Below are 22,889 nucleotides of genomic sequence, written 5' to 3' on the forward strand. Positions count from 1 at the left end.
AGAAAAAAAGGTTAAAACAGTAACACACTTACAATCTCAAATTTCTCTCATATTTACAAAAACAAAGACTTTGTATAAAACGTATACATTTAGGTTGGTCAATAAAAAAAAATACCATTTGAGACAAATCTGTTTTTGCAAAATGAATAATAAACAGTAAAAATGACACAATGCTAAGCAAAAAATACAACGCAATAAAAATAATAACTTAGATTTATAAAGCGCTTCAACTCAATCATGTTGAATAAGTAGGGAATATAAAATACTTTTTGTTTCAGTTTAAGGGGATTTTGGAAAGGGAAGTGGGTCAATGTTAAAAAAGTCTATTGATCAGTGTTGGAAGAAGTATTCAGATCCCTTCCTTAAGTAAAAGTACTTACACTACAATGGGAGATTACTCGTCTAAAAGTAAAAGTCCTGCATTCAAATCTTAGTGAAGCAAAAGTACAAATGTATCAGCTTCAAAATGTACTTAAAGTATTAAAAGTAAAAGTACTTGTTGTGCAGAACGACCCCACTCAGGTTGTATAATATATTAAAAAATAGATCATTTTATTATTACTGATGCAATAATGTAAACAGCAGTTTTCTCAAGCCAGGGCTCATTTTAACCACTAAATATACCATTATGTAGTTTAAATTAATAAAATGTCTAGTCACTTTAAATTGATATTTTTTTTGTCAAATCTCGACCTGTAAAGTAACTAAAGCTGTCAGCTAAATGTAGTGGAGTAAAAAGTACAATATTAGCCTCAAAATATTGTGAAGTGCAGTACAAAGCCACATCAAATGGAAATACTCAAGTAAACACATACCTCGAAATTGTACAAAAATACAGTACTTGAGTAAATGTACTGAGTCACTTTCCACCACTGCTATTGATTGACTCAGAAAAAGGTTTTAACTTCATCTTTATTTAATATTTGATTTATAAAAAAGACTTAAAGTGTCTCTCAATTAAGACTGATTGGCTTCTATACATGCAGCAAAACAAAGCTTAAAATATTACACCAACAATACAAACATATAACAAACAAATGAACTAAGCCTTTATGGACCACACAGATGATCAATAATCAATAGAATGATTGTTCCTAGAAGTCTATTTGACAACATCAATTGGTACTGTATTCTGCTTAGTAAGATTTTAAATCCCATTCCACTGCCCTTTTCTTTAAACACCAGAGGTCTCCTACAACCTTACTTAGGAATACAGGGACTCTTGTTCTTCTTCTTCCTCTTCTGTGTTTGGAGCTCTACAGATTACAGCAGAGGCTCCATAAGCATGCAAACCAAATCCAGGACAGAGAGGCTGAGTGAACGTGGTCTGGGCTCTGTGGAGGAGGGTCATGGTTTCAGAGACGCTGTAGAAGGACAAAGTACCTGCACTGTGATCCAGGTACACTCCAACTGTGGAGGACTGAGGGCCAGAGATGGGAGTTATGATGTTGTTATGTCTGTATTCATAACCATCAGGAAAACATTGTAATGCCCAAGACTTGTGATTGTGTCCAAATAGACTTTCATCTCCTTTTCTGTTAATGCTCTTGTATGCCACTGCTACAAATACACCTCTCCCCTCCCACTTCACCTCCCAGTAACAACGCCCAGTCAGACCTTCTCGACACAAACCCTGACACCAATCTGTGAAACTGTCTGGGTGATCATAATGTGGATTTCTATTGAATTGGAACGCTACCTTACAGCTATTCCAATAATCCATATTCATATGTTTGTGTGCTGTGTTTCGGTCCGGTGTGATTTGACATGAATGTCTGAGGAAGTCATCTCTGGTCTTGGGCTCAGCCTGTGGCGGTGAAACATCTCCAGTCCTTGTCAGCGAGGTCCTGGTCCATTCCTCACTGAGAACGTCTTGTAGTTTATGTTGGACCTCTGACACAGCTGCTGCCACATCCTCAGTGTAGCTCAGAGGACGGATATTGATGCTGGGTGAGTCTGTAGCTTCAGTAAGACGTGACAGCATAATGTAATCATGGAGAAACTGGTTGTGATCCTCTGTGTGTAAGAGTTGCTCCAGCGCCAAATCTCTCCTCTTCAGCTCAGTGATCTCCTGCTGCAGCTTCTCCTGAAGCTTGTTCATGTGAGTCACTTCCGATTTCTGACGAGATCTGATCTGGTGCTTTGCATCTCTGAAGATCTTCTCACTGTCCTCCACGGCTTTATCAGCCGAGCGGTTGACAGCCTCCACCTCCTGCAGAAGAAGCTTCACATCTTTCTCTCTGTTCTGGATCCTCTGCTGGATCTCTTGTCGACTCACCCCAAGATTTTTCTGCCTCTCAGTCATTTCTGCTGCAGCTGAAACTGTGTCATGACCTTTATGTTCATCCATGGAGCAGAGAATAAGAGCTTTTCCTGGTCCATCTTAATTCCTTGCTGCGTCACTTCACCTCTCAGAGACAGTCTGATATTTTCACTTCCTGATAACCACCACCCTCTGATCTAACAAAACCGGTTATTTTTCTCCACACATAGTTTGCTTGCTGATCTGCAGCAAATAGGGATCGCCAGCTCTTGCACTCTACAGCATGCTGGTTATCTACATGTGTACACTTGCAGATCAGCGGAGGGAACAGGAAGGAGGAAATACGTGGACTGAGGGGATTGGCTGATATTTGAGAGCAGGCAGAAGAGGGAGGGACTTTGAGGGTTTAACTCATTCCTGGAAGAGAGGAAGAGACTACAGGTGCATCTCAATAAATTAGAATATCATAGAAAAGTTTATTTATGTCAGTAATTCAATTCAAAAAGTGGAAATAACACATAATATAGATCCATTACACACAGAGTGAAACATTTCATGTCTTAATTCATTGAATTTATTCTAATTATATTGATTATGTCTTACATTTAATGAAAACTAAAATACGGTGTCTAAAAAAAAGTACTATTACAAAAGACCAATTTTAAAAAGTGTTTTTAATATGGAAATGTTGGCCTCTGAAAAGTATGTCCATCTATATGACTCAATACTTGGTTGGAGCTGTTTGACTTGAACTACTGGAAGTCGACTTTCTATCATTTTCTGATGTATTGAGATGCACCTGTACAACATGGTGTGTGTTAAAAGTACCTTTACTGTAGTCAAAGAAAATAAGATATCAGCCTGAGGTGCAGGGCAACTCAAACAAATCCGTTCCAGTCACCCATGTTTGCAGAGCCACTCTAATGTTACCTTTGGCCCTGGTGCTTTATGAGCCCGTCCTTCACATGAAGCCACAGCAGCATTCATTTAAAACGCCCGTCAATGGACAGAGACAAATAGTAAAGGGAAGGCCCTCCTAATCAGTAAACAGAATATGTAACTCATGATTAGACACAATACATCAACAATAAGTCAACACAAAGCTGTATGTCAGTTAATACTTTTTTACATTACTACCATGCAGATCACATCCAGAAACGCTGCCCACTTCTCTGGGCTTGAGCTCATCTGAGATGGACTGATGCAAAGTGGAAAGTGTGTCTGCATTTCAATTTTTTTCAGGAAATCATGGACATTGTCTCCTCCAGACTAAAGAGGAAAAGGCCCATCCAGATTCAGAAGAAGTTCAAAAGCCAGCATCTGTGCTGGTATGGTGGCAGGTTGTGCCCATGGCATCATGGGTAACTGTCAAAGTTGGCACCATTAATGCTGAAAGGTACATACAAGTTTTGGAATCCATACCACGTCTTTTCCAGGGACGTCCTGCTTATTTAATCAAGACAATGCCATTTTACATTCTGCAGGTCCTAGACTGACCTGCCTGCAGTCCAGACCTGTCCCCCATTGAGTGTGTGGCGTATTATGAAGCTCAAAATACGTCAACAGGGACCCCAGACTGTTGAGTTTCTAAAATTGTACATTGTGCAAGAATGATAAATATTCAACAATTACGTCATCAGCTCCTAAACACAAGAAAAGGTGATGTAACATAGTGGTGAATGTGCCTGTCTCACCTTTTTTGGTTAATGTTGCAGAAATCAAATTGTTAATGAGAGAGTACTGACAGGTGCATCTCAATACATTAGAATGAATTAATTAATTTTAGGTGTTTTTTTTAAAATGTAAGCCATAACGATTATTATGAGAAGAAATTAAATAAATTAAGACGTGTTATAAAAATTACATTAGTCTGCGGTTTTTGGATAGTTTTAGTCAATCAACTGAGATGTTTCTCTGCTGGCTATATTTTTAAGGAGCATGTTTAGTGTGTTCTTGGACATGTTTAATGTATGCTCGGACATGTTTTGTGTGTGCTCAGAAATGTTTAATGTGCTCTCGGGTGGGCCTAATGGATTCGAGGAGTATATTGGATATGTCCAGCCAGCTCCATGTCTGAGATAAGGCTTCAGCGCTCCACTGGGACTTTCTCTTTTCAAGCTGGCTGGTTCAGATAAGGGTCAAACTTTGTAGAGAAGGGAGGCACACATGACATCTTTAGGGACAGAGATGGGCTCAGAGGTTTTCCCCTGGCTACAGACAAAAAAGCTATAAGAGACAGCGTTTGATTAACATCTTAGTAAACGCATGATAGAATTATGTTTTTTAAAGCATATAAACCAACTGCTCAGGCTCTTTAGGTTGAGCCTTTTTCTCTGTAACCTCACTTGTTGTGTTGCACTGTGAAACGCTCCTTCTTGTACAAGAATATTAAATTCAACTTAAACTCTGATACTCTGAATCCGATCGTCTTTATTGAAAGGTCACTCTAAGAAAAATTATTAGAACATGGAATGTTTCATTCTGTGTGTAATGGATCTATGTCATTTCCACATTTTGAATGAATTACCGACATAAACTTTTCTATGATATTCTAATTTAGTTAGATGCACCTGTACAATAAGCAACGTTTTTAGTAGTAAAGACTAAAGTAGTAAGTGTAAAAGAAAAGGTGATGTAACACAGTGGTAAAGGTGTCACATTTTTGGTCCATGTTGCAGAAATCAAATTCAGAATGAGTGAATACTTACAATAAGCAAAGTTTTTAGTAGTAGTATCAACAGTTTATTGCATTGGCTGAAAAGATTTTTGTAGGATATCTGCGCGTATTTAATACTTTCAAACAAGAAATGGATGGTGTCTGGATCTACAACAAAGGTGCGTTAGAAAACTTTCCTATTGTTGGGGAGCGGCTGTAATCAAGAAATGGAAAAATTAATACTCCAGCTAGTTCTAGAGATGGGAATCGGCCCCACGATACGATTTTATCCCCATACTTGAGTCATGGTACGATATTATTTCGACTTTAAGTATTTTGCGATATGGTGAGTATTGCGATACAATATATTGTGATTTTACTGCTTAACTGCATTTTGTGCCCACAAAATTAAATTCAATCAAAAATGGTTTTGTCAAAAAAGATCAAATTCTCAGTCTATCACCTCAAAGGAGCTTAAAAACGTTTATGCTAATTTTTTAAGAGTTGTATAAAAAATTTGGTGTTTCCATCAAGCTTTTCTTGTGTGAATCCTCAAAAAACACATTGAAATGTGCTGATGGAAACACGACTACTGACTGATCAGATAAACCCAGAAGACTAGTGAAGAGAAACTGGATCATAACTGAGAAAACGGGACAAAATAAATGCAAACAAGTTGTATCTGATTTTATCCCGATACGATATTATTGCCACTTTAAGCATTTTGCGATATGGTGAGTATTGCGATCTTACATTTACATTTACATTTAGTCATTTAGCAGACGCTTTTATCCAAAGCGACTTACAGGAAGAGTAAAAGCAAACAATCAAGGTATAGTGCAATAAGAGCTATTAGTGCTAGTGACAATTCTTTGAGGAGTAGACTTATCATGTGGTCTAGGAGAGAAGATGCTCTCTGAAGAGCTGGGTCTTCAGGAGTTTTTTTAAAGGTAGAGGGGGACGCCCCTGCTCTGGTAGGAACTGGTAGTGTGTTCCACCAGCGGGGAACAAGAAGTGCAAAGAGTCTGGATTGCCTTGGACCAACGGGGGGCAGAGCCAGGCGCCGTTCATTGGAAGAGTGCAGCGGTCGTGAGGTAGCATATGTCTGAATCAGGGCGTTCAGGTAGGTAGGAGCAGTACCGGAGACAACTTTGTAGGCCAGCATTAGAGATTTGAATTTGATGCGGGCTGCAACAGGTAGCCAGTGGAGCTCAATGAGCAGCGGAGTGACATGTGACCTTTTAGGCTGGTTGTAGACCAGATGCGCCGCCGCGTTCTGGATCATCTGAAGCGGTTTTACTGAGCAGGCTGGCAGGCCTGCTCAGTAAAACCGCTTCAGATGATCTTATTGCGATAAATTCAATCAAGAATTATTTTGTCCAATAACAGGAAATCAGTCTGTTCTTCTCACTTCAGTCTTTTTATTTCTCCACAATGAGAGTCAAACCTACAGACTGACCAACAAAGTATTCAGTCAAACTGAACTGAACTGAACTGATATGATGGACAACAACAACTGCAGCATTTAAGTCTGCTACGGCCTCAGGAAAATGGTGAAAACACTGACAGCTGACGGTGTCCATGAATCGATCTAATATTTCCATGCAAAATATCGCAATACTATGCTGTATCGATCCCCCCCCCCTCTAACTAGTCCCCACAGAAAGCAGACACGACGCACATGCCTTTGAAAAAGGATTGTGTTTTATTTACAGTGAGTTTCATCAGAATTACAATACAAATGATTTATAGACTGAGTCTCCACATACGGAGAATTCATTCAGAGCTTGAGGAGGTCAGCTGGAGGCTCTGTGTGTGTGTGTATGTGTGTGTGCGACAGCAGAGTGTGGCAACTTTGGCAGAGGGAAAGTCCTGGGGTGTATCTGCAGCCTCCTCTTCCTCTTTTTCTCCTTCTCCTCCTCCTCTTGGTTCTCCTGTTCAGTGACTCTCTCCTTTCTTTCCCACAACCTACATGGCAACAGAATAAAAATAAGGAGAACGCACTCGCATAGAAACCTGAACATAAATGAATCCTGGTCGCTGTAACTGGTCCTCACCCTCTTGAAGTCGCTCATGTTGGTGGCCTGTACTGGAGTGCCTATGAACGTCAGGTAGTTGATTTTTGTCGTCTCCTCGTCTCCTTGGTTTGACTTGACGAACAACTGATAAAAGGACAAAAGGAAAAGACAAATTCCATCAATAAATACACTAAACCAGTGAGTTTTTAACCCCTCGATCTTCTGTCATAGTTCCTTGTGGGAATCACATTGGAGGCTATCCTAAGACTAAAAACATCTCCACCTCAGAAAAGGACCTCTATTTAAAAGCAAGTAACACATATACACAGATACCTTTTAATGAGCTCATTTTCATTAACACATCTCTCTCCTCCAATTAATTTGTGTGCATATCTCTATCAGAACACTATCTCCTAACAGCATATGTTAGGACACTCCTATATCAACAGAGATAATTCATTAGTAAAGAAAGTGAAACCGTTTACTTCTAGTTCCAACAGTAGGACAAACATTTCTCACTGAGAATATTTGGCCGATTAGGACAGATTTCCTACTGGACTGCATTATAAATATGGGCCAATATTTAGTCCGAATGGGAAAAGTAGTTTGTTAAATCTGCTGTCTAATGTTACAAAATGCAAATGAAGAGTGTATTTGCAAAAACAGAAATATGCATTTTGTTTTATTTTCCTAAATCATGTGTAATTTGGTGAAAACATGGTGAATAATGGTGAATATCAATCAGAAATCTGTTGGGCTTTTGATAACACATCTCAAACTTTTATGATTCTCCTTAGTCGTGTATTTTTATTGTGCAATCAAGGGGGGAAAGTCTTGGAAGTGGTTTTGGTTTATTCATTCTAGATATGGATAACCTGTTTTTGCAAATGAACACTTCAATTATTACTTTTAACATCAGCTGTATTTTGCTAAAGTGACTTTAGGCTCTTGTTCTGTGTTAAATAACATTACTGTGTTGATATTGCTGAGAGCAACTTTTTAAATAAATTCTGTGCTGTTTCCTACCAGATTGTAAGTCAGAGCGCACTCTACTGGATGAACTGTGATGACACCATTTTTCTACATTAGCCAAACAACCTTTTCTGCATCATATGTTGTTTTATTTACTGGACTACTACTACTACTTTACGATCTATTTTGATACTGATATATCTGTGACAGGCAAAAATAAGCTGATAAAATCAGCTGACCCAAACATTGGTCATGCTCTAGAAAAAAATAATGCCTTCAAATTTGGTTCATACGAAGTCAAATAAAGCTAATATTCTCTATTGTAGAGTGATTCATTGTGCACACAAACATAAAAACAAGCCTTCAGACTTGACTGAAACATGTTCATTAGGGATGTTAAAAATGAACCATGGACCAACAGTAAGAATTAGGTCTAATTAGACTACAAGTTAAAGAGATAAAAGTAAATACAACTCCTGGGACCAAAACGTTGAGATTAAAAGTGGCAAATCTAGGAGAAAAGAGTAGCAGATTTATGAGGAAAAAAACAGTTGGAAAATAGGCTAGTGTTTGTTTTTCAAGGGACTACACCACCACAGAAGCTACCGCATGCCGTGTACTATTACAGTACTGGGGCGGCTGTGGCTCAGTTGGTAGAGTGGTCACCCACTGATTGGAGGGTTGGTGGTTCGATCCCTGACCATGGCAGCCTACATGTCGAAGTATCCTTGAGCAAGATACTGAACCCCAAATTACTCCCGATGCTGTGTTCATCGGTGTGTGAATGAATTCCCAATGGTGGCAGGTGGCACCGTTTAGGGTAGCCTCTGCCACCAGTATGAATGTGTGTGTGAACGGGTGAATGAGCGTAGTGTGTAGTGTAAATCTATTTGAGTGGTCGCAAAGTGACTAGAAAAGCGCTATATAAGTGCAGGTCGATTTACCATTTACCATGTCTGCAGGGGGAGACTTAATCAAATTATACTTTGGAAATACTGGTGATATACCAGGAAATACTGAAAAATAATTTGGAAATACTGGTGGAAATACTGGTGGTTTTAGCCCAGAATCACCATATTATCATAAGTATCCGGACTTTGAAGAGACATTGCCATGAATTGGGCCTATTCAGAAGAAAACACCGTATTGATTTAGATGAGGTGAGAGCTTTTCTGCATCAGGAACAACGCGATGGACAGATGAAGGATATCGCTGGTTACATCCATGACACTTTTTTCTCATAAAGCTGCAACTTTTTTCTCCTAGATTTGCCACTTTAATCTCATAAATTTGAACTTTTTGGGCCATAAAGCAAGGGGGGAAAGCCACTAGTCAAACTTTAGCCTTAATACTGGGGTCCACAAACCAATGTGACTATGTCCACTTTTTACTACAGTCCATGGTAACATATACCACTGTATCAATAAAGACTAGCTGGTAAAATTAGCAGTCCTACTAACACAGAATATGCCAGGCAGACACACCACTGACAACCTTGCAGCTAAACTAGTGTTGGAGACTTTAGGACGTGGCTGCATGTGTTCACCTGATGCATGCACATTGTGGATGTATGACTGGTGCAGGTCTGCAGCTGTCTGTGGAATACTAAAGTATGTCCAAGACTCAACTGTTCTGGACTGGTGAGTTCGGACTCGGGTGTGAATTTTAATATATTTAAAGAGGCAAAAAAGAGCATGTTAATGTAAACCCAGAGCAGGTGGCTATGTTTTTTTGCTAATTTTTGAATGATGACTACTTGTTGCTGCTATGTGAGGATATGATGAGCCTTATTGAAATGTATTATCCAGTGCATTTCAAATTCAATGACATTTTTTGCCATGGATATGTTTCAGCAGTAATGGCAGTAATTCTTACCGTAACACTCTGTACATTCTGAAACTTGACATAGCGCAGAGGAATCAAACCGTCGTCTTTGTAGTCTTCCTCCGACAGCTCCAGAGCCTGGGTGGCTTCGCTCCGCTCGGCGTCGTCAAAACCCATCGACCGGGGGAGATTAATGAACACCTTCACCTCCTTTGGGGCTTGAGCTGACAAGGAGAAGGATGAGAGAAGAAGAAATGACAGAAGAGAGGAAGGAGGGGCAAACGAGTGGGAGAGGAAAGAATAGGATGTTACGTTTTCGAGGAACTGAAAAGTATTTTTATTGCAATGCTTCCAGATGAGAAATTCAAATTAAGGACATTTAATAAATTATGTCTAGAACTGCAAGAAAAAAAACATACCAAAGTCTGAGGACAGGAGCTTCATAGAGAAGAGCTTCACTGGCTGGTTAAAGGCCATGGTTATCAGCAACTGCATGAGATAAAAGGACAGCAACATATTACACAAATACAATCAAATTCAAATGATCAAACATGCTGTAACATGTAAGCATAGACATGCTTATCATAGACATTAGCATATCCTGCTAACTCGTTTCTAAAATAGCTCTCTTGGCTATTCGTTTCCTCACAGAGAAACATCCAAATGAGGGATGATCCCTGACACTTAAGCTCTAAAATACACTAAAATAACACATATTGCCTTCTGCTTGTAACTCAGAAAATGATTTTCCTTTATTTGGTTGCATTTTCTGTGACATAGCATTTAACAGAAAATCATTTCTGTGAAATAGACCTTACTCTACAGAGAAAATCCAAAATAAAATCATCTTAAATTTAAGAATGCATTTTTTTAACCTTATCACAAGACCGGAGAATGTAATTTTGTCATGACATACTACAGTAGTAACCAAGTGGAACTTTGAAGGTTAGGAATCACATCATTCACTAGTTACATGGGTTTGTGGGGCCTCTTCGAAACTGGAATATCCTCTGCGAGGTTATTACCTCAGTGACGGTCGTGCTATCAGAATAAAGGCTAACTTTAGCAGCTCTGTCTGAAATCTTCTTTTGATTTCTGAAAGTCTGGGTCATCTCTGACAGACAACGTTTTGTGGGAAATAAATGCCTATATGGTATTACATAACATTGCTGAAAATAAGGCTATTGAAAGAAATTGTTAAAATTTTTCCAGTCTGTGTGTTTGACAGACTTTCTATCTAAAACTTGGGACTGGGAAAAATGACAATTGAGTTGAAGTCAATTGTTTCTTGTGGTTGCATGGTCACACATTTTGGGCAGAGGTGGGTTATTAGAGTTAAAAAGCGAAATTTGTTATTACCAGACACGTCATCCAAGAGAAAAATGTTTTAAACTAAAACTCTGGCCCTGCCTTTCAAATTGCACCTTTCGCAGCTCGTACCTGTTCATCACAGTCAGACTCCATGTAGGTGGAGTCTTTGATTAAGCAGTTATCGAAGCCACACTCGTCGCTCTCGTTGAGGCACTCGCAGCCGGCTTTGTTGACAAAAGGCATAAGGTCCATCTGAAAAAAAAAAAAAAAAAGACTGAATCAACTTCTGGGTCTATTCCTGGTTTGATTCAACACACCTGGCTGATTCACTCTGTTACACACAAATACTGTACATACTAACTGCAGGGTTCGTAAACTTTTTCAGTGGTCAAATTCAAGAATTTTTCAAGGACTTTCAAGGTATCTTACACCTGTTATAAATTGCATGTTTTAGATGAGTAATTTCATACACTAAAAGGAGGAGATTTCACTGAACCATACCGACAGCGATGGTATTACACTTTCAGGAGGAACGGTCTTCATTTCAGATAGCTGACTCATTATTTTTTACATTGAACATGTGATTATCTATAGTCTATAGATCAGGGATGGGCAACTGGAGGCCCGGGGGCGCATACGGCCCTCACCCTCACTTGAAGTGGCCCTCAGTACAACTACATGCATTTGAGCATGAAATCTTAAAAGTGCAGTGTAAAAATGCATAAAATTACTTCTTGCAATTAATGTTGGTCTGCTGTTCTTGCACTGAGAAAAAAAATAAATCACAGTAAGTGGTTATTTTTTATTTGCTTCAAACCTTTTGTATTCCTATTTATACTGTTAAACATGCATTTGAGCATGTAATATGTTAAGTTACTGCACTGCAAACATATTTAAAATTGCAGTTTCATCATAGCTGGTTAAGTGCACGGTCCTATATGTGGCCCTGTGATAGTGTCCATGAGAAATTGTGGCCCCTGCAGCATTTAAGTTGCCCATCCCTGCTATAGATGGATATAGTCAGATTGCAAGAGAAATACATTAAGAATTTCAAGCATTTACAAGCACTTTATCCAAAATCCAAGCACTTCTTTAACCTTGAAAATACAACATTTAAATTCAAGCATTTTCAAGGATTTCAAGCACCTGTAAAAACTCTGTAACTGTCTTTCTGAGAGGTTCATACCTAGATTGCTCCCAAAAAATAGACTGATTAATGGGAAAAAACTGCAAGAGAGTAGTGGGGACTATTCAAAAAATGTTGACTGCAAATGTAAAATCTTCATATTAAATGCTGCACACATACAAGCACCATCCATCAGCAGAGAGGTGTCACAATTGTCCACTCACGTATCCCTTTGGAATGTCGGAGTCCTCGCTGTTTCCCGGGTCGTTCTCCGTGTGCTGTTTGATCTTCTCCTCCAGACCTGAAGCGTCCGCCCCCTGATACTGATCCACCCGAACCCGGTTCCTGAAGAACAAGAACGTCGGTGTTGCTGAGATGTTGTTTGCTGCCGCTGTTGCCTGAAAAAAAGAGAAATGCTTTTGTTAAATGAACCATCAAAACACTGGCTAAACTAACTGTTGGTTTAGCACTGAGCTGGATTTCCTGGCTTACTGGGTTTTTCTCTCTCCATAATGTTGTCTAACACTTTAAATCCCACCCTATCAGGGACAACAAGAAGCACTTTTAGTGGACCTAATGTTACATTAATGGTGCATAATTGGCCTGGAGGATTGAGGCTGAAAGCTGCAGTGCTCTCAATCAATTGCAAAAGACGATGTCCCCCATTAGTCTCTATGGCTTCAACACTAGATAAAAATAACAAAACATACAGCAACACAAGTTTTAAGACCCGAACTTTACTTCTAGTCTAACATTTCTTGAATAATCCTAAAATAATAAAGGTTACTATCAATGCGGCACCTTGGTTTTTCCAGAGAAAAGCAATTAAATAAACTTTAATTCATTATTAATTCATGAATCATTTCTCCAGCAGACTTACTTGACAGACATGAACGTCTACTTCAAGGAAGACGACCTGTGGGTACTTGTTACTCAACATGTTGAAAGCCGGAGCTATTCTGACACAGGGCCGACACCTGAGGAGGCAGAGGAGAGAGTGTTTAGTGACCTGGTCTGGTCTCTCAAGTAGAATCAGTTAACCCTTAATAGAGCACTCATTGAAAAACTTGCAAATTCCAAATTTCAACCCGAGAGAATATTGGAGGATATTACATACTGCCAGAATGTGTTAAAAAAAAAAAAAAAAAAAAACATACGGACCCGGGGGAGGGGGGGTAATATTTTGAGAAATAAATTCACGAGATTAAAGTGGCAAATCTGCGAGAAAAAAGTTGCTTTCCCCCCCCCACTTTTTTCTCGTAAATCTGTGACTTTTTTCACGCAGATCTGCCACTTTAAATCTCTTAAAGCTGCAACTTTTTTTCTTGTAGTTTGCCACTTTAATCTAGTAAATTTGCAATTTTTTTTATCGAAATATATATATATATTTTTTTGGATATCCGCTGAAGTTACCAAATACGGTTCTTCGCCCAATAAAGGGTCAATGGTATGAAATTAAAGAAAATGACAATTATAATCAATGAACTGCATCAGTTTGGGTTTTTTTAGCTAAAAGTGCTTGATAGTTCCAACTTTATGAGTTTATGCTCATACCCCATACTAAAACAAACAATATGGGGCTATTGCACTGTTGTTATGCTTTACTGTATATGAGGTAGAAGATGAGAAACAAAACGAAAGAAAAAGAATCTGATCATGATCAATTCTACTCTTGATCCCTTCAGTACCTGATAGTCTTAGTCTTACCTTTCATAGCCAAACCAATGCTGTTGTTTTTGAGGCATAATGCAAAAATATCTCATGATAATATATATAGAGCTTGGCAGACATATCGGTTGACATATATTTTCGGACGATATTGGCCTATCATGGGCATATCATAAATGTGTATGTATGTATGCATGTGTCTATCTATCTTGGTGTACGTGCTGTCCAATATGTGCCGTCACAAAATCTTTGATTGATCTTGTGATTTCGAAATGGTGTAAGATATATACTTTTTTTTAAATAGTCAGCAATTGACTGAAACTGAACAGAAATTATGTTTATTTAGCCATTTATTTTGTTCAGCCAATTAATTTATAAAAATGTCTGACAGTGTAATACATTGTTTTTTATAATGTATAATATTGGATAAGAATGTTAAGTATCATTTATTAAAGTTTTTGTGTGAGAAAGTGTTAAAAAATCAGTGCACAATCCACGTATAAAAAAAGGTCTATTTTCTTTCCAACTCAAAAAATAACTATATCGGCCTGATTCGGCCACCATATGGGTTAATTTCCCCCCTCTACAATCAATATTGGCATTGCTCTCAAAAATCCCATATCACACAGGCTCTAATAATATATCCTCTGTTAGCAATAAGGATGAAATATGCTTTTCTGGTAGACTATTTACATTGTACATTGTTTCTAAATTAAAAGATAGCCCTGACAATATATTGGTTCAACCTAATATTATCTCTGTTTACATCCAACCACCAGGGCTTCTGTATTTTTTCTATATTATAATATATGTCATAAATAAATAAAGTCATATCTTATGTTATCTCTTATCTGATGATTCATATTTTCCAAGAGCTACTGTTGCACTGTGGCATCTCCTCCAGGGGCCGGATTCACAAAGCATTCTTAAGTGACACTTTATTCTTAACTTTGCTCTTAAAACAAAATTTAAGAAGATTTGGTATTCATGAAGAAATTCTTATCTTATCTTTAGTTATTTTCTTAACTTTCTTCTTAAGTGTTTTCCTAAGAGAACTTGAGAACAAATGAGATTCTTGAAAACAAAGTTCTTAGATTTCTTCACATACTTCTTTACAACTTCAACTTCCTCAGCAGTCTTAAAACAGCTACAGTGAAAAGATAAGTCTTGATTTGTATTTACTTGAACAAATTTGTCTGACATTTATTTGATTTATTTAATATTCAAACAATGTGTTAACAAATTTTGTTCATTGAAGTTGATCAGGGTAGTTTTTTGTGTGAATGTATTACATATTTTTTTTTCTGGTTATTCTGTTATTCTAGTTATTCTGCCCTATTCCTAGATTACACTACAATATACTCTTAGTAAATCACAGAGGCAGTTGTTGTATTTGATACTAGTTAATTAATGATCTAGTGATCTTAAGTTAAAAATCTAAGAACTTCCTAAGTGAGAAAACTAAGAAGTTCCTAAAACATACGACAATTCTTAAGAAAAAAAAGGTATTTTTTTTTCTCTTAAGAACACTTTTGTGAATCCAGCCCCAGATTATTAATAAATACATACAGTAGTTACAGAGATACAGAAGCTACATAAGGTTTAGCTACTGAGATATGCTTGTTTCAACCCATAAGACGCCCATTACAGTTTACCAAAGCTAAAAATAAGGGATCAAATGAATTAAGAATATAAGATATCAGATCAAAATAGCAAACCTTTAAGAAGATGTAAACGGAAGTGGCCTCCATTTAAAAAAAATATCAACATGTAATTGATTAGCTGTCATTTGATTGACTTTAACAGCCCTAAAGAAAGAGAAAGCCTGGCACAAAGTAACGCTACAAAGTGCAACGTTAAGCACACAAGGTTAACTTTACAATACCTGGTTACAATGGGGAGTAACATACAGCAGTGTTGAGTTTAAACATGTGTATTTGTGGTAATGTTGCTGGTTTTCATGATTAAATGTGTCGCCCTTAGTTAACGTGACTGTAATACTGCTATGTCATTGTAAGCAGTAGTGCTAGTTAGCTAACGGCTGCTAATGATAGCCCTCTTACCAAATTAAAGCTTCACCTATAGGATAACGTGGCTTTCTAGTTCGTGTCAGCCCCCCGAAACAGTTAAACAACGAGCTTAGATTGTTTTCCAGTCTTGTGTTGAGTGTAAAGCGCCCAGCCCGGCTGGCAGTCCGGCCTCGGGGCCGTTTGTGGTTATGCTTACCCAGCCATTGTAAACTTGACCACGGCTAGCCTGGAGCCGGCGGCCGCTAGCTCCGGCTGGAAGTCCGGGTCGCTCCCGATCACTTTAACGCCCACCATGGTGCAGTTTGTGTCTGTGGTGTGAGCTGGTTATCCGGGCGATGTTCTGGACAGGAAACTGGGCGACCTTAATAAATATGAACTGTTGTGTTTTTAGCTTTCTGTCAGTATTTTAGCTAACTAGCTGCTCTCTGAGCCACACTACAGTACAGTGAGCTGTTTCAGGACGTGGACAGTGATTGGCCGAGACAACAGGAAAGGGCGGGGCTATCTCTTCTTCTTCTGTTGTGATTTGGGCAGTTCAAATCAGACACTGGATGTTCTGCCCTCCACAGGATAAATAAAAAAACGTACCCAGCATTTATTAACTAGATAGATAATTCTATAGACGACTTAACTCTGTGGAGTCTTGGGCTATTTTGTCCATTTTTAATCATTTTCATCCTGCCTGTATACACCACCAAAATGTTTAAATGCCATGTTGGTATATTTTTTTCCAGCACAACCTCACCTATATGACCTAATAATAATTTATTTTTTTATGCTGACTTACTGGATCAACATTTTGAACCAAAAAGAAACAACGAAAAACCAACATAAATGTGATCTTGTGATTGTGTGTGATCCTGTCATCCAACTCTGGTTTTTATTCTAGTGTGACTCTATTTTATTTGTGTCTTGTGTGTTTAGCGTAACAATTTTGGTCATTTTGTGTATTTTTTAGTCATTTTGTGTCTTTGCAAGTCATTTTGTGTCTTTTTTGGTCACTATGTGTCTTTTTGTGTCTTTTTTGGTAATTTTGTGTCTTTTGTTGTGTCCTTTTTTGTAGTTATTTTGTGTCTTTTTTGGTCATTTTGCGTCTTTTTTAGTCCTTTAGTCCAACATAAAATGTGATTTTGAATCTTTTTTTTACTTTCAAAACACTATCATGCTCAATAAAGAATTTTAAATGTTTCAAATGTGAACAAAGGTTGCAAATACAACATATAAGAGGATTACATCCAATTATATCATTTTATACAAAATATATTTGACCTTGTCTCCAGTTTTACTTGGTACATCATCATTTAAACTGAAACTGGCCTCATGGAGTGTATAGCCAGAACTTAAGAGGTAAATTTACAGTAGGGCTCCACGCTGCTTTGTTTTCTAGTCTGGATGTGATGAAGAAGTCATGATTTGGTGCTTTTGGTGACTCCAGAGGGTTAAACCTCTGAAGTCCAAGACATTTTGGTTCAAATTTGTCAATTTCCTATGCATTCATTTTCTCTGTTCAGCATCTTTCAGTCTGTCCTTACATCACATGCATGGCTCCTTTTTCTCCACACAAACTTGGCTATCAGTCAGATTTTTCTTCTTCTTTCTTTAATTAAAAGTAGGCTATAAAGCTTCCAGGAACCCAAAATACAAACAAAAGACACAGGTTTCTATGGAAATGTACCAATTTGTTTTACTATTTATACACACAAAAACAGCCTAAAAAATAACAAATAATAAAACTACAAAACATTATTTTTGCATGTAAATTAAAAAATAGTAAATCATTGTAGAAAGGAAAATACAAATTTTAAAAATTATCTAGAAACAGAAATGTCACACTGTGTGAAAGCTCCTATGATTGCACTTTTAACTAGCTTTCTCAGCTTGTCTACATATGATATATAAATCAAGTTATTGCTGTAAATAAAGTTATTGCTGTAAATAAAACATGCGAAATAGATGGACTCCAGAGGGTTAAAGAGTACAGTACTGCAGGCACATTACATTTAAAAGAAACATGGGAACGGGAACTGAATCAAGATATTTCAGATGATGAATGGGAATGAGTGTCTGTAACAGAGTCAAAGCAATTCGGTTGAAAATCTTACACAGAGTCCATATATCTCCTTCCCAATGACACAAATTTAATGCTGGACTTTCTTCTCTATGACCTAAATGTAAAATAGAGATAGGCAGTCTAAGTCATTGGTTATGGTCCTGCAGGAATACACAAAAGTTCTGGCACATGGTGGGGAAGGAGATGAATAGGATTTTATCTAAGAATCTGCTATGTGACCCATTATGCATGTTGCTTAGGATATCAAATGGCTTTATTGTTGATAAATATGAGAAGAAATTGTACAAAACGTTAACTTTCTGTGCTAGAAAATGTATTCTCTTAAACTGGATAACAGATAAAGCTCTCTCTAGAACACAATGGCATAATGTTATAATAGAATATATACATATATATATATATATATATATATATATATATATATATATATATATATATATATATTCTGACATGTATGCTGCATGATAAAGATAACATATTTCATAGAATATGGGATCCTTTTATGTTATACATTGGTATGAATATTTCAACCATATTTACACCAGGATTTACATAGGACTGGAACATGTGGGGTGCTTAACTGTCATTTATTTTTGTATCTATATAATTTCTGAATCATCTGTCGGTATGTGTTTTTCTTTGTCTGCGAGCCGAGTTGTAGTGTAGTATAGCCCAGTTTTTGTTTGTTTGTTTGGTGTGTTTTGTTTGTTCTTTATGTTTGTTTGTTTTTCACTGTGTGCTGTAATAAACAAACATATTGTTAAAAAAAAAGATAGATAAATAATAATAAAGCAATAGTTTCTAACACTGTTGGAATTGGTTATCCAGGCCTGCCTGAAGTTAGAATTAAAGGAGTATTTATACTAAGGAAATTATCATAGATTTCTGCAGGTTCAAACCCCTCTTCAGCCAGTGAATACCTGTGGGGTGGACATGGAGGTGGTACCAAGTTCTAAGTATCTGGGTGTATACCTGGATAAAAAGTTGGACTGGTCCCTAAACACAGACGCTCTCTCTACAAAAAGGGGCAGAGCCGCCTCTTTTTCTTCTTGAAGCTCAGATCTCTGGACATGTGTAGTAAGATGCTGCAGATGTTTTATCAGTCTGTGGTGGTAGTGTGTTGTTTTATGCTGCAGTCTGCTGGGGAGGCAGCATCACACACAGAGATGAAGGCGGTAGGACAGACTGGTCTAAAGAGCTGGTTCTGTGGTTGGAGCCAGGTTGGACACACTGGTCTATGTGTTTGCTTTGAATAGAAAGATAATGGGCGGAAACAGAGGTAGGAAGACTGTTTTAGTTTGTTTGTTTTATGAGTTGGCACCCATTGTTTACTGCCTCACCTCTGCACTTCAGTTGTTGGCCTGAAGAAGGTTCTTTTTTCGTTATTCCTTGTAAAATTTGCTCCTAATCAGTACATGTCTTTGTTTGCCTGAGTACACCAGCATTGTGTTACTTCCCCTTATCCCTCGACTCAAACTTGGGTTGTAACAAGGTGGTGGAGAGATGACTTGTCAAGATGTTCCAGGCCATCTTGACATACCCAGATCATCCGCTACACAAAACCTTTATGGACCAGAAAAACAGTAGTGGACGGCTCCTCTCTCTCTCTCCGTTGCAGGACGGAGAGATTCAAAAGATCCTTCTCTCCTACAGCCATCAGGCTGTCTCATTCTAACAGAGATTCTACCAGACATAATGAATATTCCCTCTGGGATAAATAAAGTCATTTTGATTTTGATTTGATTTGATTTCACTAATTTAGGGTGCATTCATAAATGAAAAGCATTGTTGGAATGTAGGCTACTGTTATATATATCTATAAAAGCAAGAAGCGTCTGTGTGTGTGTGTGTGTGTGTGTGGATGTGTTAGTCAGACTGACCTAAGATTTCGTATGTGGCTTGCGCATGGCACGAAGGTGTGCATCCTCGATTTTGAAGATTTTTGAATAAAATTTTTAAAATATCATTATTTATGTAGCACGTGTTGCAGCATTGCACTATTTCCCATCAGATGCCTTTTAGGGGAGCTCCGCCTCATTGTGTGATAGGCCTACACCTGGTCAGTAACTTGAGTATTTCCAAATATATGTAACTTTATACTTCTACTTCAGTACATTTTTTGGCAAATATTGTACTTTTTACTCCACTACATTTAGCTGACAGCTTTAGTTACTTTTCAGGTCGAGATTTAACATAAAAAACATGATCAATTTAAAATTAGATATGTTTTTATATCAAACCTCATAACATTATATTAGGTAGTTAAAATGAGCCCTATATGAGAAAGTTAAAACACTGCTAACATAAAAGCATCAAAATAATATATTTACAATATATAAAACAGTCTGAGTGGGTCCATTCTGCATAACGAGTACTTTTAGTTTGAGTACATTTTGATGCTGATACTTTTGTGCTTTTACTTCAGTAAGTTTTGATTGCAGGACTTTTACTAGTAGATGAGTAATTCTACAGTGTGGTATTAGTACTTTTACTTAAGTAAGGAATCTGAATACTTTTTCCACAACTGGCCTAAATTAAGGGGCTTTCAGTGGTCCACAGGATCCCTGTGTAATGGTAAAACAGATGTATTATATTTCACAATGGTATATTTGTTAAGCAGGATTCTCTTTAGGTGGCACTGCTGGTCAACAAATGCTGTCGTATCTTTATTTATAGCACACTTTTCAAAACACATGTTACAAAGTGCTTTACAGGCACAAGTTAAAAACAGACATAAAACAACAGATAAAAGTAATGTTGGAAAATGACATCATTATGTGCATTTAAAAGACAGTTCAATGGAAGTTAAAATTCAGGTAAAATCTGGAAAGGCTCTCTGATAACAGTATGTCTTAAATGACGTCATGAACCGGATGTAAGCATTCAGAGCAAAGAGAGAGCTGGAAAGGTCTGCATTAGCCCCATCCGGCATCAAATCACCTTACATCAGCTTCTCATCAAAACCACATCAAACCATCAAACCACCAAATTCATCTCACAGGTTTAAAAAAACAAAACAAACAATTAATATTAAAGTACAACCACATTTATAAAAAAGTTGGGACGTTGCGTAAAATGTAAATTAAAACAGAACACCTACAATTCCAAATACAGGTTGTATATTTACAAGAAGTTGTTGAGTTTAAATCAAATTAAAATCAAAATTACTTTATTTATCCCCGAGGTTAACCCATAAGAACCCACACCCAGTTATCCATAAAGGAAAGTTAGGGGGATATATCACAGTTAATAATTTTATGTTTATATTATGATTAGTAATTTTGTGTCTTTTTTAGTAATTTAGTCTTTTTCAGTCATTTTGTGTCTTTTTTAAGTAATTCGGTTTTTTCTGTCATTTTGTGTCTTTTTTTTGTAATTTAGTGTCTTTTTTAAGTAATTTAGTTTTTTTCTGTCATTTTGTGTCTTTTTTAAGTCATTTTGTGTGTCTTTTTTGTGTCTTTTTTAAGTCATTTGGTTTCTGTCATTTTGTGTCTTTTTTTTTTTTTAGTAATTTTGGTCCTTTTGATACTGCCTCCAGCGGCCCCCAGGTAATTTGAGTTTGAGACCTTGTTCTAGAATATTTAAAGTGTTTGTTACATGGGTGTCACCGTGGGTTCTTATGGGTTAATTTCAGTGAGTCTGGTAGTATCTGTTAGAATGAGACAGTCTGATGGCTGTAGGAGAGAAGGATCTTTTGAATCTCTCCATCCTGTAACAGAGAGAGAGGAGCCGTCCACTGCTGTTTTTTTGGTCCATAAAGGTCCACTTCTGGATGTGGCAGGACTCAGAGTTGTATTTAAAGTCCGCCGTGTATAGTGAACGTTGTCTTTGTACAGTTTTCAGATTATCACATTCTGTTTTATTTACATTTTAGATCTTAGATTAAATCTGGGACTACTTATTCTCACCTTTCACTGCAATATAACAGCATTTTATACTTTTTATTGTTTTGCCTATTGTGTTTCATTCAATGTTGGCTTATTTTCTATCTTTTTTTACGTTATTCTTTTCATATCATATTTATGAATGTCTTTTGATATTTCTGGTTTCCTCTTCTTTCCTTTTCTTCTAACATTTTACCTTGTTGTTCAAAGGTGTTGTCGGTGAAAAATAAATTGGCCGTACATCAGTTTCTTGGCAATAATATATAATATTACATGTGACACATTCCTTAACCCTCTGGAGTCCAGGAAAGCGCCGGAGCACGACATCTTCATGACGTCAAAAAAAGACACAAAATGACTAGAAAAAAGACACAAAATGACCAAAAATAGACACAGAAGACACAAAATTATAAAAAAAAGAGACAAAATGAGCAAAAAAAGACACAAAACGAGCAAAAAAAGACACAAAATAACTGAAAAAAGAGACAAAATGACCAAAAAAGACACAAAATAACTAAAAAAAGACATAACAACAGACACAAAATGACCAAAAAAGACACAAAAAGGAGAATACCTAAAGTATACGAATGGCCTGACTACAGTCAAACTGTCCAGCGTCATTTCTTATTATTATCTCTCATATTATTAAATTGCTTAATGGTCTTGAATGTAAATTTACAGTGAATTCTATGTAAAAATACAAAAAATATACATCATGTCCCAGAAAGTAAAATTACGGCAACTTTCTGTTTATTGATAATCAGATCATCATTTTTTAATGACGATCCTGAATCTTTAACAAACTTGTTTAACCATTGTTTATATTCAATAACTCTCTGGACTCCAATTAAGGATTATTTTTCTGTTTTAAGTAGAACAGCCTACCAATAATGTACAACTCTATTCTCGTAATTAATTAAATATTTTCGCCTTTATTCTCGTAATTAATTAATTAATTAAATATTTTCATCTTTATTCTTGTAATTAATTAAATATTTTGGCCTTTATTCTAGTAATTGATTAAATATTTTCGACTTTATTCTTGTAATTGATTAAATATGTTTGA

General features: G+C 37.0%; 2 protein-coding genes across 2 annotated transcripts; both read right to left on the reverse strand.

Moving 5' to 3' along the window:
* Window positions 1-1,204: 1,204 nt before the first annotated feature.
* On the reverse strand, window positions 1,205-2,305 carry LOC131992188 (tripartite motif-containing protein 16-like). Its single transcript, XM_059357673.1, has one exon. It carries the CDS (start codon window positions 2,303-2,305, stop codon window positions 1,205-1,207), a length of 1,101 nt encoding a protein of 366 aa, XP_059213656.1.
* Window positions 2,306-6,601: 4,296 nt separating this feature from the next.
* txnl1 (thioredoxin-like 1) lies at window positions 6,602-16,338 on the reverse strand. The gene is made up of 8 exons (XM_059357927.1): window positions 16,065-16,338; window positions 13,051-13,147; window positions 12,395-12,568; window positions 11,174-11,296; window positions 10,153-10,222; window positions 9,785-9,957; window positions 6,977-7,081; window positions 6,602-6,887 (listed from the first exon to the last, which is right to left on the reverse strand). The coding sequence occupies exons 1-8, from the start codon at window positions 16,160-16,162 to the stop codon at window positions 6,858-6,860; spliced, it is 870 nt and encodes a 289-aa protein (XP_059213910.1). The 5' UTR covers window positions 16,163-16,338; the 3' UTR covers window positions 6,602-6,857.
* Window positions 16,339-22,889: the final 6,551 nt, after the last annotated feature.

The sequence above is a fragment of the Centropristis striata genome, chromosome 19, assembly GCF_030273125.1.
Source record: "Centropristis striata isolate RG_2023a ecotype Rhode Island chromosome 19, C.striata_1.0, whole genome shotgun sequence".
NCBI classification, from domain to species: domain Eukaryota; kingdom Metazoa; phylum Chordata; class Actinopteri; order Perciformes; family Serranidae; genus Centropristis; species Centropristis striata.